The sequence below is a fragment of the Ovis canadensis genome, chromosome X (assembly GCF_042477335.2).
Source record: "Ovis canadensis isolate MfBH-ARS-UI-01 breed Bighorn chromosome X, ARS-UI_OviCan_v2, whole genome shotgun sequence".
NCBI classification, from domain to species: Eukaryota; Metazoa; Chordata; class Mammalia; order Artiodactyla; family Bovidae; genus Ovis; species Ovis canadensis.
The window spans coordinates 23,930,665-23,944,622 of record NC_091727.1 but is presented as its reverse complement, the minus strand read 5'-3'; the positions used below and the strand labels follow the sequence as shown (position 1 = coordinate 23,944,622).

The 13,958-nt window shown below is 41.7% G+C and overlaps 1 protein-coding gene across 2 annotated transcripts in view; it reads right to left on the bottom strand.

Moving 5' to 3' along the window:
* Positions 1–13,958, bottom strand: part of PDK3 (pyruvate dehydrogenase kinase 3) — a 79,162-nt gene that overhangs the window by 29,198 nt on the left and 36,006 nt on the right. For both annotated transcript variants that reach the window (XM_070289867.1, XM_070289868.1), the window contains exon 5: positions 11,707–11,796. In XM_070289867.1, the coding sequence (XP_070145968.1) occupies positions 11,707–11,796 (90 nt within the window). The remainder of the gene's footprint in view (positions 1–11,706; positions 11,797–13,958) is intronic.

Here is a 13,958-nt window from a genome sequence, read left to right as displayed (position 1 = left end):
TTGCAATGTCCTCCACTGGCTATCAGCTCTTTGGAGACAGGTTCACATTTCTTTTCAACTCTTCGCATCAGTACTGTGCATAAAGGAGCCACATTCAAGATTCAAGAAGGAAGAGGAAAAAATGGAAGGAAGGAAGGGGGGAAAATAAGCCTGACAGAAATTAAGTATATAAAAAATTGACAATGTCAACCTAAAATAATACAAAAGATAAAATTAGGGTATGTTCAGATTGTAAGTTTTGGTTCATTTACCTCGTATCACTACTAAATTTCAATTTTGCCTAATATTTGACTTTAGAGTAAAAATTCTTACTTTATTAAACTTTTAGAATTAAACCACTATAAAGAACCACAGAAAGAGACATCAGAATCTCTTTGACAAGAGGAAATAATGAGGGCTAGCCAAAAGAAACATTAGCCAGAGGAGAAAGAACTTTAAAGAGTTCATCAGTGTAAAAACAGATATTAAGGTAGGACTGGATTTAAACCTTAATGAAGAAGAGGATAATTTAGAATTATATTAAGTTCACAAGTTTTTTTCATAGGGTATAATAAAACTCATCAAATATCTCTAAAGTTCTTTTGAAGTAAGAAAAGAAATCCAGACATACTCTTTGGGCTGTGGCTACACCAACAAACAAGGCTACATCTCCACCTAGTGACACGACAGCACAAAGCTGACCAAGAACTTCCAACACTTAAAGCAGGAAGTACAAAACTCATCAAGTGATGCTTCATTAGCCATATACAATGACAATACATCTCCACAAAACCACTCCTCCAAGTACATAGCACCGTAACTGCTCTTCCATTCACGACAGAACAGGAAATGAGTCCAACTCCGCTAAAATGTGCTAGCTCCTCATGACATTAGCTTGCCCAGTAGCATGAGATTATAACAGCATTATTATTTTTTAAAGTTTGACACAAACGTAACATGTGGAAGATGGTACAGTCCAGAAAGACGCAGCCAACTTCTGAAACTCAAAGACCCACCATGATTCCTAAAACCACATGTGAACAAGGATTTTTCAAGCATTTCCACAAATCACAGTGCATCAGTGCTATAATTAGGAACTGCATCATGATCCTTGAGAAACTCAAGACAAGAAGACTCACATGTATCATCAGCCAGCCAGAAGTATTTTGGGGGCAGTAATGGCAAAATCTGTATTTGCATGCATCCTTACAAATTCCCATGGCTCTCTTAAATAGAACAACCCTGCCCATATGATAATTCTCCAAGTACAATCAAGTATAATGATGAGAGATGTTCTTTCTGGTCAGATGGGGAACTAGTGCCCTAGAGGGGTCCCCAAAACTGCATGTGCAGAATTCATTAGCAAGTTTACAAGTAAAATGAACCCCTGGAGATTCTGATGCAGTAGTTCTGTGTAGCCTAGGAATCTATGGTTTAAAACAATTAAAAAAAAACTTATTTAGCAAGTAGTTCTGAAAAGAGAAGCTAGATTTGGGGACTACTGGTCGAGAAAGTCAATGCTGGGTCATGCTAATTCTGTCACTGTCCCTCATAGGATATGAGTGATCATGGGCGCTGGCAAATATGACAGCATATATATATACTCAAATAGAACACTTCTGTTCAGGTAAAATACCATAAAAATGAAAAAGGTTTTAAAATCACCAACATTACAACCAAATTTCAACTACTGGCTTAAAAATTCATTTCCTTTATATCTAGAGTAAAATGTAAGTTCTACTAATGAGCTTTCTAATAAAACTTTCATATTTCTTAAATAGAAACCAAAACCCTAAAATATAATAATTTATCAAATTACTTTTATCTGTGATATATTGAGTTGGCTAAAAAGTTCTTCTGAGCTTTTCATACCATCTTCCAATAATACCCAAATGAACATTTTGGCCAATCCAATATTTGAGCCATCAATCTTTTTTTTCTTTACTTTTTATTATTTAAAAAAATTTCAATCTTTTTAAGAGGTTTTTTCTTTACCATCAATCTTTAAAAGGAAGTATCAGGAAATGATTATTACTGCCACTGAACATGTCATTTTCATTGTTTTAAGAACCTGTTTTCAAGAGAAATAGAGTATTGATGATAAAGTAACTAACAAAACTGTAGGTGTAGCACATTTCTACTTCCCCAAGGAAGAGTACCCTAAATGTAAACACAGAGATTAAAATAAAAAAAGACTGAGTCATTAAGAGTAAAGGGAAGGTTCACATAGCAACAAGCACAACAGATCTACTATAGCCAGGAATCCTGCATTAGATGTTAAGAAAAGCACAAAGGAATATTTAATACTGTATGGACGTTATGTTATTCAGTTCAATCGCTCAGTCGTGTCCAACTCTTTGTGAACCCATGAACCGCAGCACTCCAGGCCTCCCTGTCCATCCCCAACTCCCAGAGTCCACCCAAACCCATGTGCATTGAGTTGGTGATACCATCCAACCATCTCATCCTCTGTCGTCCCCTTCTCCTCCTGCCCTCAATCTTTCCCAGCATCAGGGTCTTTTCAGATGAGTCCGTTCTTTGCATCAGATGGCCACAGTGTTGGAGTTTCAGCTTCAACATCAGTCCTTTCAATGAACACCCAGGACTGATCTCCTCTAGGATGGACTGGTTGGATCTCCTTGCAGTCCAAGGGACTCTCAAGAGTCTGCTCCAATACCACACTTCAAAAGCATCAGTTCTTTGGCACTCAGCTTTCTTTACAGTCCAACTCTCACATCCATACATGACTACTGGAAAAACCATAGCCTTGACGAGACGGACCTTGTTGACAAGTAATGTCTCTGCTTTTTAATATGCTATCTAGGTTGGTCATAACTTTCCTTCCAAGGAGTAAGCGTCTTTTAATTTCATGGCTGCAATCACCATCTGCATTTTGGAGCCCAAAAAAATAAAGTCTGACACTGTTTCTACTGTTTCCCCATCTATTTCCCATGAAGCGATGGGACCAGATGCCATGATCTTCGTATTCTGAATGTTGAGCTTTAAGCCAACTTTTTCACTCTCCTCTTTCATCAACAGGCTCTTTAGTTCTTCTTCACTTTCTGCCATAAGGGTGGTGTCATCTGCATATCTGAGGTTATTGATATTTCTCCTGGCAATCTTGATTCCAGCTTGTGCTTCCTCCAGTCCAGCGTTTCTCATTATGTACTGTGCATTATAAGTTAAATAAGCAGGGTGACAATATACAGCCCTGACATACTCCTTTTCCTATTTGGAACCAGTCTGTTGTTCCATGTCCAGTTCTAACTGTTGCTTCCTGACCTGCATATAGGTTTCTCAAGAGGCAGGTCAGGTGGTCTGGTATTCCCATCTCTTTCAGAATTTTCCAGTTTCTTGTGATCCACACAGTCAAAGGCTTTGGCATAGTCAATAAAGCAGAAGTAGATGTTTTTCTGGAACTCTCTTGCTTTTTTGATGATCCAGCAGATGTTGGCAATTTGATCTCTGGTTCCTCTGCCTTCTCTAAAACCAGCTTGAACATGTGGAAGTTCACGGTTCACATACTACTGAAGCCTGGCTTGGAGAATTTTGAGCATTACTTTACTAGCATGTGAGATGAATGCAATTGTGCAGTAGTTTGAGCATTCTTTGGCACTGCCTTTCTTTGGGATTGGAATGAAAACTGACTTTTTCCAGTCCTGTGGTCACTGCTGATTTTTCCAAATTTGCTGGCATATTGAGTCCTGCACTTTCACAGCATCATCTTTTAGGATTTCAAATAGCTCAACTGAAATTCCATCACCTCCACCAGCTTTGTTCATAGTGATGCTTCCTAAGGCCCACTTGACTTCACATTCCAGGATGTCTGGCTCTAGGTGAGTGTGAGTAAGTGTGATTACTCATCATGATTATCTGGGTCATGAAGATCTTTTTGGTAATGTTGTTATTAGATGTTATCATTAGAAGACTTTCGTATTCAAAATTCACCAGAGAACCCTGCTATCCATATTAGCCTCTATCCCAAACACATGCCATTGTCTGTTTACAAATATCAGAGTCTGGACAAGGATGAATCTGAGTGAACGCTGAAAAAACAAATGAAAAGCATACCGAAAATCATAAAGCTCATGCTTAAGAAGCACTACCCAAACAAGGCAAATTCATATGACCACAAAGCATTACACAGTCACAGGTATGCTTCTTTTAAGACAAGCTGAAGTCAATTCTCACAAGGTTTATCTATCATCATCTACTCAAAACCCATCCTGAGAGGAGAGAATCAGGGTTTTATTTTTTTTTAAGTGCCAGAACCTCTGCTATTGCCCAAAACACAGCCAACTGGAGAAGTGAGGAAAGAACATCTAACACAAGAGCAACCAATCCACAGGCTCATCAGACGCATAAGTGTCCTGGGCAAGAGATGGGCTGAGTCAGTGAAATTCATCTTCTGCGCATTCAGGATGGAGACAGTCAGGCAGGGCAGAAGACAAAAGGATACATGGAGAGTTATGATAGAGTAGAAAGAAGGCCTGGAGTGCCTGTCCTCACCCTTAACAAGCTGCCCTAAAAGGTCTGCCTGTCTACAGACAGGACAGTGGGGAGGGCGGCCGTGACTTGACCAGTTCAGTCGCTCAGTTGTGTCTGACTCTTTGGGACCCCATGGACTGTAGCACACCAGGCTTCCCAGTCCATCACCAACTCATGGAGCTTGCTCAAACTCATGTCCATTGAGTTGGTGATGCCATCCAACCATCTCATCTTCTGTCATCCCCTTCTCCTTCTGCCTTCAATCTTTCCCAGCATCAGGATCTTTTCCTGAGTCAGTTCTTTGCATCAGGTGGCCAAACTATTGGGAGTTTCAGCTTCAGCATCAGTCCTTCCAATGAATATTCAGGACTGATTTCCTTTAGGACTGACCGCTTTGATCTCCCAGTCCAAGGGACTCTCAAGAGTCTTGAGAGTGACTTGACCGACCTACTTACTAAGATACATAGAAAAAAAACCCTGCTTTCTGTTGCCCAGTTCCAATCTCTATAGCTCCAACTGTAAAGTGCTTCCTGCCCTAGGATTACATTGGAACCTACTAGGTTCTCTGAATACATCTGTCTCCTGAGTTAGCAGGAGTGGGTCTCTCTTACTCATCACCTGAAGAGCCCGAAGTGAGAGCACAAGACGTTATTTCCAACCCAGAACAAGGACATGCTCTCCAGACTCCATCTGTGCGCTATTAGGCTAAGCTGAGTAATGACAGCATTCACGAACAACACAGGTGAGCTAACATTGCTGTGAGAGCTGACTTTTGTACCAAGTACTTCAGTCTGTACCTTTAAAATGATCTTACCATAGGATTCTCCATTTTGTCTTACAGTTTCTTACAAAGAAAGGAGGGGAAACAGTCACAATGGAAGGCACTTCCCAGAGGATAATGGGAACTGCTCTACAACACTAATTCTAGCATTTGCTGCCAGGAGGCTGTAATTTGCAGATGTGTAAAGATAGATATTAATGTGCTAAATAAGCAGCAAGGAGGCATGCTTGAGTGTGCTGCACATTCAATTACTGTGATGCAGGATGCACCCCACTCTAACACATTTATACAACTGTCTAGTCAAAAATAAAAATACTGTCCCTACCTTTCTACATAAAAGTTTCCTAGAGTGTGTCTCAAGAGATCTAAGTATGGGATCACTGTTAGTCCCTTCAGGCTTCCTAAGGCTATAAAACACACATGCACATGTGCAGACCCATGCACAGGCACATGTGTGTACATGCGCACACACCTGCACGCACACACGCACAGGCCACTTGGTGCTGACATCTGACTATGCTTACACCGCGCAGGACCTTCACAGCTGAGAAAATCAACAGCAGAGCTGTCATTAGGACTTCGAACCCCTATACCCTCTACCTCAAGCTTCCTAAAACAAAAGGAAAGGAACAAAATATGAGAGACACAGATGCCGAGTTAGAAGATTAACTGAGAAATCTCAGAAGCTAAGAGGAGAAGGGGAAAAACCAGTGACAACAATACTGTCGAGGAAGGCAGTGGGAAGACGTCACTAAGAGTTGTGGATGCCGACACGCATCTCTTCCTCTTCTGACAGTACTGGGGGGATTGGGGAGAAGAGCTGGAGAGGCCTGGAGCCTTGGGGACTCTGACTGCTGCCCTTGGGGCACCTGGCAGTGGAGGCTCCAGTGTCTTTTTGCTAGAAGATATGGAAGAACTTCTAAGGCCTTCTGAGAGCCGGTGCTCTCTACTTTGTTGATTCTGTCTCAGACTTATTTTGAACCAGAAAGAGCTCTTGCTTGGGTATCCAGACACTCTGAGAATTAAGAATGGGGTCCATAGGGCATGAAACAGAAAGCTGCCGATTAAAATGTGCTTTACCCACAAGGAGGAAAGAGACTTTCATGTTTCCTTCTAGGCTGTCAAGCCAATTCTGCCACGGCAGGAAAGGCAACTGATTTAAGACTAGTGCCTCACTGAGGAATAAGGATTATATGTACCTGGCTGGGAAAACCAACTGAATATATAGGTTATGAGTAGAGCAGATCAGATACTGGATTCATCCAGGAAGGCGGTGTGTGGTGGGCACTGGCACTGGAGATGGGGAAATATACAAGTACTGCGGATTTCATAGAGAGATGCGCATTATTCACAGTTACATACCATTAAAAAGTGGGTATGAATTCAAAGGTAGGAAACAATGTTCTCACTGGGCTATGAAGACAGGTGATTTTTATTTTCTTCCATCTTTTCCCACACTTTCTCAGTTTTCTTCAGTGAGCACTTTTTACGGTTAGATAGCATCACCAACTTAATGGACATGAATCTGAGCAAACTCCAGGAGATAATAAAGGACAGAGCCTGGCGTGTCACAGTCCATGGGGTCGCAAAGAGTCAGACGCGACTTAGTGACTCAACAACAATATGGTATTAGTCCTCTTAACTGACCAAACTGGGAACAGGAGTTGGATGACTGACAAAACAGCTGGATAGTAAGAAACCATAAAATATGACCACAACTGTAAATATTAACCTAAAATACACATATGAATACACAGTTTATTCCTCTACCAATCTTCTCATGTAAGGCCAAAGCCCCTCCTTTAAAGGGGTTCCAGGTCATATTTCTTAGATAAACAATACTGCATACAGCTATGAATTCCAATTTCTATTTCCTTAAAGTGCACTAAAAATACTTGTCAAGCAATCTGAGTGCAGATTCTTGCTCATATTTTTCCTCACCGCTGCCCTGCCACCTAATAGTTACCTTGTTTACAGTTATTTCATTACATTTTTAAGAAACTTTTTTTATCACGCCTTTCCAAAGCATTCAACCTGATTTTTATGGAAATCAGTTTCTTTTCTGTACTCACATTTCTCCAGTTTACATAACGTATAAATAAAGTATGTATGTTTATACATATTCGTGTGGTATAACTTACACCAACAGTTTGAAGACAAGTGACCCTTAGTTAACACAGGCCTCCCCAAGCAGAAGCACCACCACTGTATTCTAGAAAGTATGTCCAAGCGAAGCGTCCTCAGTGTGCTATGGTGCAATTTATGATTTATGAAGGTGGCAGAAGAGCTGATGGTGTGGAAGTTGCTTTCAGAATTTAAAACCAGCCCCCACTGTTGTCTTCCTTAAAGAAAGAGGTTATTAAGAAATGAAAAACAAGGTTTGAAAGAAGTGGTGGGGAGTGGGGAGCAGGGCAGCCCTTGCCCCGCCCCTCCTGAGTGTGAGGGGTAGCCGTGCATTGGGGAAGGCGGCAGAGGGGCGTGGGGGTAAGCTTTGCCTTTCAGTTGTGCCAGACAAGCAGTAGGAATGATTCCATGAGAGGATGGATGGAATAAGCTGTGTTCACCCTAACAAGTGGGTTTGCTGAGTAAAAGTCAAAAAGGGCAGGAGAAGGAGTGAAGATAAAGCTGTGAGCGAGCCCAGAATGAGGGAGGGAGCCATCTGGCCCAGGGTCAAAGATTCGACTGAAAAGGCCCAAGAAAGCAGGAGACACGAACTTCTGGGTTTTTTCTTTCAAATACTGATCCAACTGTCTTGCACATAATCCTCGGCTAGTGTTTGGTACAAAACTTCTGTCTCTGAGAAAAGTGATGCAAGCATGGATGAGAGTTAATTCCAGCCTTTTAGGAATTTACACCCCCATTAGAGCTTCCCTGGTGGCTCAGCTGGTAAAGAATCTACCTGCAATGCAGGAGACCTGGGTTCAACCCCTGGGTTGGGAAGATCTAGAGAAGGGAAAGGCTACCCACTCCAGTATTCTGGCCTGGAGAATTCCATGGACCGTATAGGCCATGGGGTTGCAAAGAGTCGGACACGACAGAGCAACTTTCACTTTCACTTTAGAGAGACCAACAGGAGCACTGCTACAAATGATGCCAAGCCCAGGCAGGATTCAGTAAGAGTCACACAGACAAAAAGGGCTGCAAACACCAGCTCTTGCTCTCCACCAGCATCCAGCCTCCTCTGACTCACCGGACAGCAGCGCTAACGACTGCCGAGAATGCCCATTAGTTCTCTACTTACACTAACTCATGGCTACGACCTCTCTAAAAATCAATGAGAGGCTTTTTGTGGAGAAACACTGAGATGATTAAAAAAAAAGGAGTATATTTTTACAGCTTTATCATAAAGAACTGCAAACATAGACATAAGCACAGAGCACAGTGTCAAGAATCCCTGTGTGCTCATCACAAGACTCAATGCTTCGCAACACAGCCCAGTCTTTCTCACTGCCCACTCTCTGGAGTCAATCCCACATGGCATTTTGTATCAAGTGTGGTATCTCAAAGAACCTCTCTTGAAGCTAAGGATGCCTTTAAAATGAACATAACCACAATGCCAATATCACATCTACAAAATTAACAATGTTTCTTGGATATCTGGGCTTCCCTAATGGCTCAGCTGGTAAAGAATCTGCCTGCAATGCAGGAGACCTGGGTTCAATCCCTGATTTGGGAAGATACCCTGGAGAAGGGAACTGCTACCCACTCTAGTGGGTATCATCAAATATTCAGTTGTTTTATCAATGTCCTGCTGCTGCTGCTACTGCTAAGTCGCTTCAGTCGTGTCCGACTCTGTGCGACCCCATAGATGGCAGCCCACCAGGCTCTCCCGTCCCTGGGATTCTCCAGGCAAGAATACTAGAGTGGGTTGCCATTTCCTTCTCCAATGCATGAAAGTGAAAAGTCAAAGTGAAGTCGCTCAGTCATGTCTGACTCTTAGCGACCCCATGGACTGCAGCCTACCAGGCTCCTCCATCCATGGGATTTTCCAGGCAAGAGTACTGGAGTGGGGTGCCATTGCCTTCTCCTTACCAATGTCCTAAATGATTTTAAATATTTTTTAATTTATGCCTGAATATTCATTGGAAGGACTGATGCTGAAGCTGAAGCTCCAATAACTTTGGCCACCTGATGTGAAGAGCTGACTTTCTAGGAAAGATTGAAGGCAGGAGGAGAAGGGGATGACAGAGGATGAGATGGTTGGATGCCATCACTGACTCAATGGACATAAGTTTGAGCAAACTCCAGGAGATGGTGAAGGACAGGGAAGCCTGGCATGCTGCAGTCCATGGGGTCACAAAGAATCAGACAAGACTTAATGACTGAACAACAACAATTTATGCCAGAAACAAACACAAAGGCACCAACTTATTACACAATCAATGGTATAAGTGAGAAGGCACATGACTCATGGGATTGCCCTAGGACGCTCATGAACTTGTCTACCTCCAGCCCTTGTTGGGTGCTTGCCCTGCTTCAGGAGCTCTACTTATGTTTACTCATTGAACCCTAGGATACAGGTGAATTGCCAAGAGCACCATTTTATTGATGAAGAACTGAGGCCCAAGATGCTATATAACATGTCCAAGGTCACCTAGCTCATCTAAATGTCTATCAGCTGATGAACAGATAAAACAAAATGCAGTCTATTCACACAATGGAATAGTATTCAACCATAAAAAGAAATGAAGTACTGATTTATGTTACAACATAGATGACACTTGAAAACATTACGCCAAGTGAAAGAAACCGATCACAAAAGACCACACACTGTATCACTTCATTTACATGAAATGTCCAGAATCAGAATATCTGTAGAGACAGAAAGTAAACTAGTGGTTGCCTAAGGCTGGGGAGAGGGGCAGTGGGGAATGACTGCTAATGGGTATGGGGTTTTCTTTGTGGGGTGATGAAACACTTCTAAAATTGGATTATGGTGACAGCTGTACAACTCTGAACATACTAGAAATCCCTGAATTGTACACTTTAAATGAGTGAATTGGATGGTATGTGAACTGTACTGCAATAAAGCCTTTTTTTTTTTAAGTAAATTACCAGAGGTTGGACATCTCTGAAGCCAAGCAGTATTTATTGACCATGTACACAGGCATATACTAAGTTCTAGGTGAGTTGCAATTTAAGTATAAGACAAAAGTATCAATATTATAATGCCCTTTTGCTTTATGGATATGTGTCTTGTCCGTAAGACACATATGGCAGTTGACTATGTGAACCAGGTTTTCTAGATCATAAAAGCTACTGGGCCAGGGCCAGGTGAACATACAAGTCCTGGTCAGATGGATCCTGCTTCCCTCCGCTGCCAGGGGCCTGCAGAGGGTTATCTTGTGAGAGAGAAACCTACAGGTATATTCGGGAGCTGAAGCTGAGCCTATTTACTTATAACTGGAGTAATGTGAGTACATGTTTTCTAACTAAACAGAGGCCAAGGCAGCCTGACAAGCCTTGGCTGAGCTAAGGCCACCAGGGGGACACCCAGGGTAACCAAATATTAGTAAGACAGGTTTTCCTTAGCTTCAGCCGCTGAAAATCTGGTCTGTTTCCCCACCAGGGAGGCTGCCCACACTGGGTCCCCTCCCTTGGCCCTCTAAGCTTCGATGGCAAAGGTCACTCCACTTTAGGCGGACTTGAGAGCTTTGCCAAAGAGACCAAGCCCTCCTCTACCTGTTCTCACCTAGCTACACAATCCAGATAAAGGAAGAGCAAGAGAGATCCTGATGATGATCTGGGAGAGCAATGGTCATGACAGGGTAAGATGTGGGTTTAGAGGAAGGCTGCAGGAGACACGACCCAGGAAAGGGGACAGTCTCAGAATGTGAGGCTGCATGGGGTAACCATAACACCGAAAAAAACTGGAGAAGGCCAGGAACCCGCTCAATGATTTACAACCAGGAAGGCTTTCTGGAGCTAGCATTTACCTTAAGTGAAAATTGAGGAAAATGCTGTTCTAATGGGCTCTGTTGTACCCTGAGGCTAATGGAACAGAGCCCAGCTCAATGTCCAGTGAACCCGTGAGCGCAAATGCCTCATAGAACCTACAACCTGGAGGGCATGTCAGTAAGATGTCTACTTTTTAACCAATGCGTGAATTCAGCTGAATTTTACAACAAAGGTTTATATTCTCAAATTTTCAGACAGTGGTGGCAATCAAAACTTAGACTCTTACTTAAACTCTTAAATATTTACTATTTAGCTAGAACTACAAGAAAAACCCTGGTCCGTGAAGTAGAAACTCCCATTTTGAGCATTACAAACTATGCATCATTGCCTGAGCTGCCAAGAAAGATCATACTTGGATCATGTGGCTTGGGCCCACAGTGGTCTGATGAACCAGCAAGCAGTTCAATGCCATAACCCTACAGCCAAGCTGCCTCAATGAAACTGCATCCCTAACACATCCCAATGAAACGAAATCCCTAACATGACACTGGCCTCCTTACCTTTCACAACATCAGCAACGTTGCAGGTGGGATCAATACTTCCAATGTGTTTCGGATGCGCAGGATTGGTGTCACCGCCAAACAGAAGTGCTAAACACATCCAAGAGAAAAGGGAGAGGATTAAAAACACACCCAGCTAGGATGGTCCGGCAGAGATGAATTCAGGGCTTTAAAGTTTTGAAAAGATCCTCTCATTGTGAAAGCGGTTTTAGCATCCACAGTGACTTAGCGTAACAGAATCCACTCAACTGGTTGGTGATCAGTTATCGTACAATGGAGGACCTGCCATGCCGTGAAACCTGCCCCATGCAGTTAGCAGGTCCTAAAGCAGCAACATGAAGCACGTATCCAACCTGCTCTCCCCAACCCAATGTGATCTGGTTGAAAAACAGCTTCCTTTCATCCTGAGTCAAGTTAACCTACCTTCTCAGCACTATCCTAGACAGTTATTCCAACATTCACTAAATATTTACAAAATAGTCTGCAGCATTAGGCTAGGTTTACAAAGGGTATTTTACCATGAACACTTCAAATGCCTCGATCATAGAAGTTACTTTCACCATACCACACTATTTGTGCAAGCGTTTTTAAGAGAGCACTCAACTACTTTCATAATATAGAACGTTGGCAAAATTTTACTTCTGAAAAAAAGCCCAAGTTGTGGTACATATATACAATAGAATATTACTCAGCCATAAAAAGGAATGAATTTGAGTCAGTTCTAGAAAGGTGGATGAGCCTAGAGTCTCTCATACAGAGTGAAATAAGTCAGAAAGAGAAAAAAAAAGTATCAGATATTAACGCATATATATGGATTCTAGAAAAATGGTACTGATGAACCTATCTGAAGGTCAGGAATAGAGATGGAGATGAGAGAACAGACTTATGGACACAGCAGGGAAGGAGAGGCTGGGACAATTAAAGATAGTAGCACGGACATATACACACAAAGTGAAGTCGCTCAGTCATGCCCAACTGTGACCCCATGGACTGTAGCCCACCAGGCTTCTCCAACAGTGGGATTTTCCAGGCAAGAGTACTGGAGTGGGTTGCCATTGCCTTCTCCAGGGGATCTTCCTGACCCAGGGACTGAACCCGGGTCTCCTGCATTGAAAGCAGACGCTTTACTGTCTGAGCCACCAGGGAAGTCCATTACACACAACCACGTGTAAAACAGACAGCTAGTGGGAAGTTGCTATATGACACAGGGAGCTCAACCTGGTGCTCTGTGACAACCTAGAAGGCTGGGATGGGGTGTGAGGGAGGTTCAAGAGGGAGGACAATTTATACAATAAATTTATAATGTATACAATTGTATACTTTATAAAATATGCGTAATTTTGGCTGATTCATGTTGTTGTATGGCAGAAACCAACACAACATTGTAAACCAATTATCCTCCAATTAAGTTTTTTTAAAAAGTCAAAAGGAGATCCCTTCAAAGAAAAAAGCAATCTGAATGCAAATGTTTATATGTGTGCCTATTTTTAAATCAAATAAGAAATGGGAAATAACTTATACTACACAAAAGGAGAATGCTTAAATAAAATAGGTGAAGGTTTTAATTATGAAAGAGGACAAACATGGGCATTAGGCCAATATGTAAAGTGCAAAATGATTAAGTGGAAGATAAACAAGAGATGTGCAAGTTTAATGATTGAAAACCATGTACATATATATGTGGACACACATATTCAGGTCAGAAAGAAACTGCAGTTATCTAAGTAGTTTAATTCAATAGTATTGCGGTTCTTTTTTTTTTCTTTTAAATTTCCTGTAAATTGCCAAACATTTACATTTTCAAGAGACATACATTTAGAACAAACCCACATTTAACAGCTGCATAACATTTGTTTATCCAAATAAAGTAATATTACTAAAATAAAGATGCTCTGTCCATTTTCTGACTTAACAAAAAGGATGAATTCGACTCTAGACACTAGATGCTTTTTTCATAAAAATTATGAAATCGGACACAGAGACATGCTGAAAATGAGTTTAAAAGTTTTTGTGGACATAATTTTAGTTATTCTTTTCTTATCTGCTTATCAGCCTAGATAGGAGAGTAAAACTCTCAATACAAGATTAGGGTTTGACAATTCCACATAATCTGATTTCACTGATCACTGTGAAATGTAAGATCAATTGCTCATATTGCCAACATGCCAATTCAATATTCTCAGTATCATTATCTCAGGTTTGTTTTTAAAACCAAAAAAAGAAGCCATGTGCCATCCTGGATAAAGATTAGA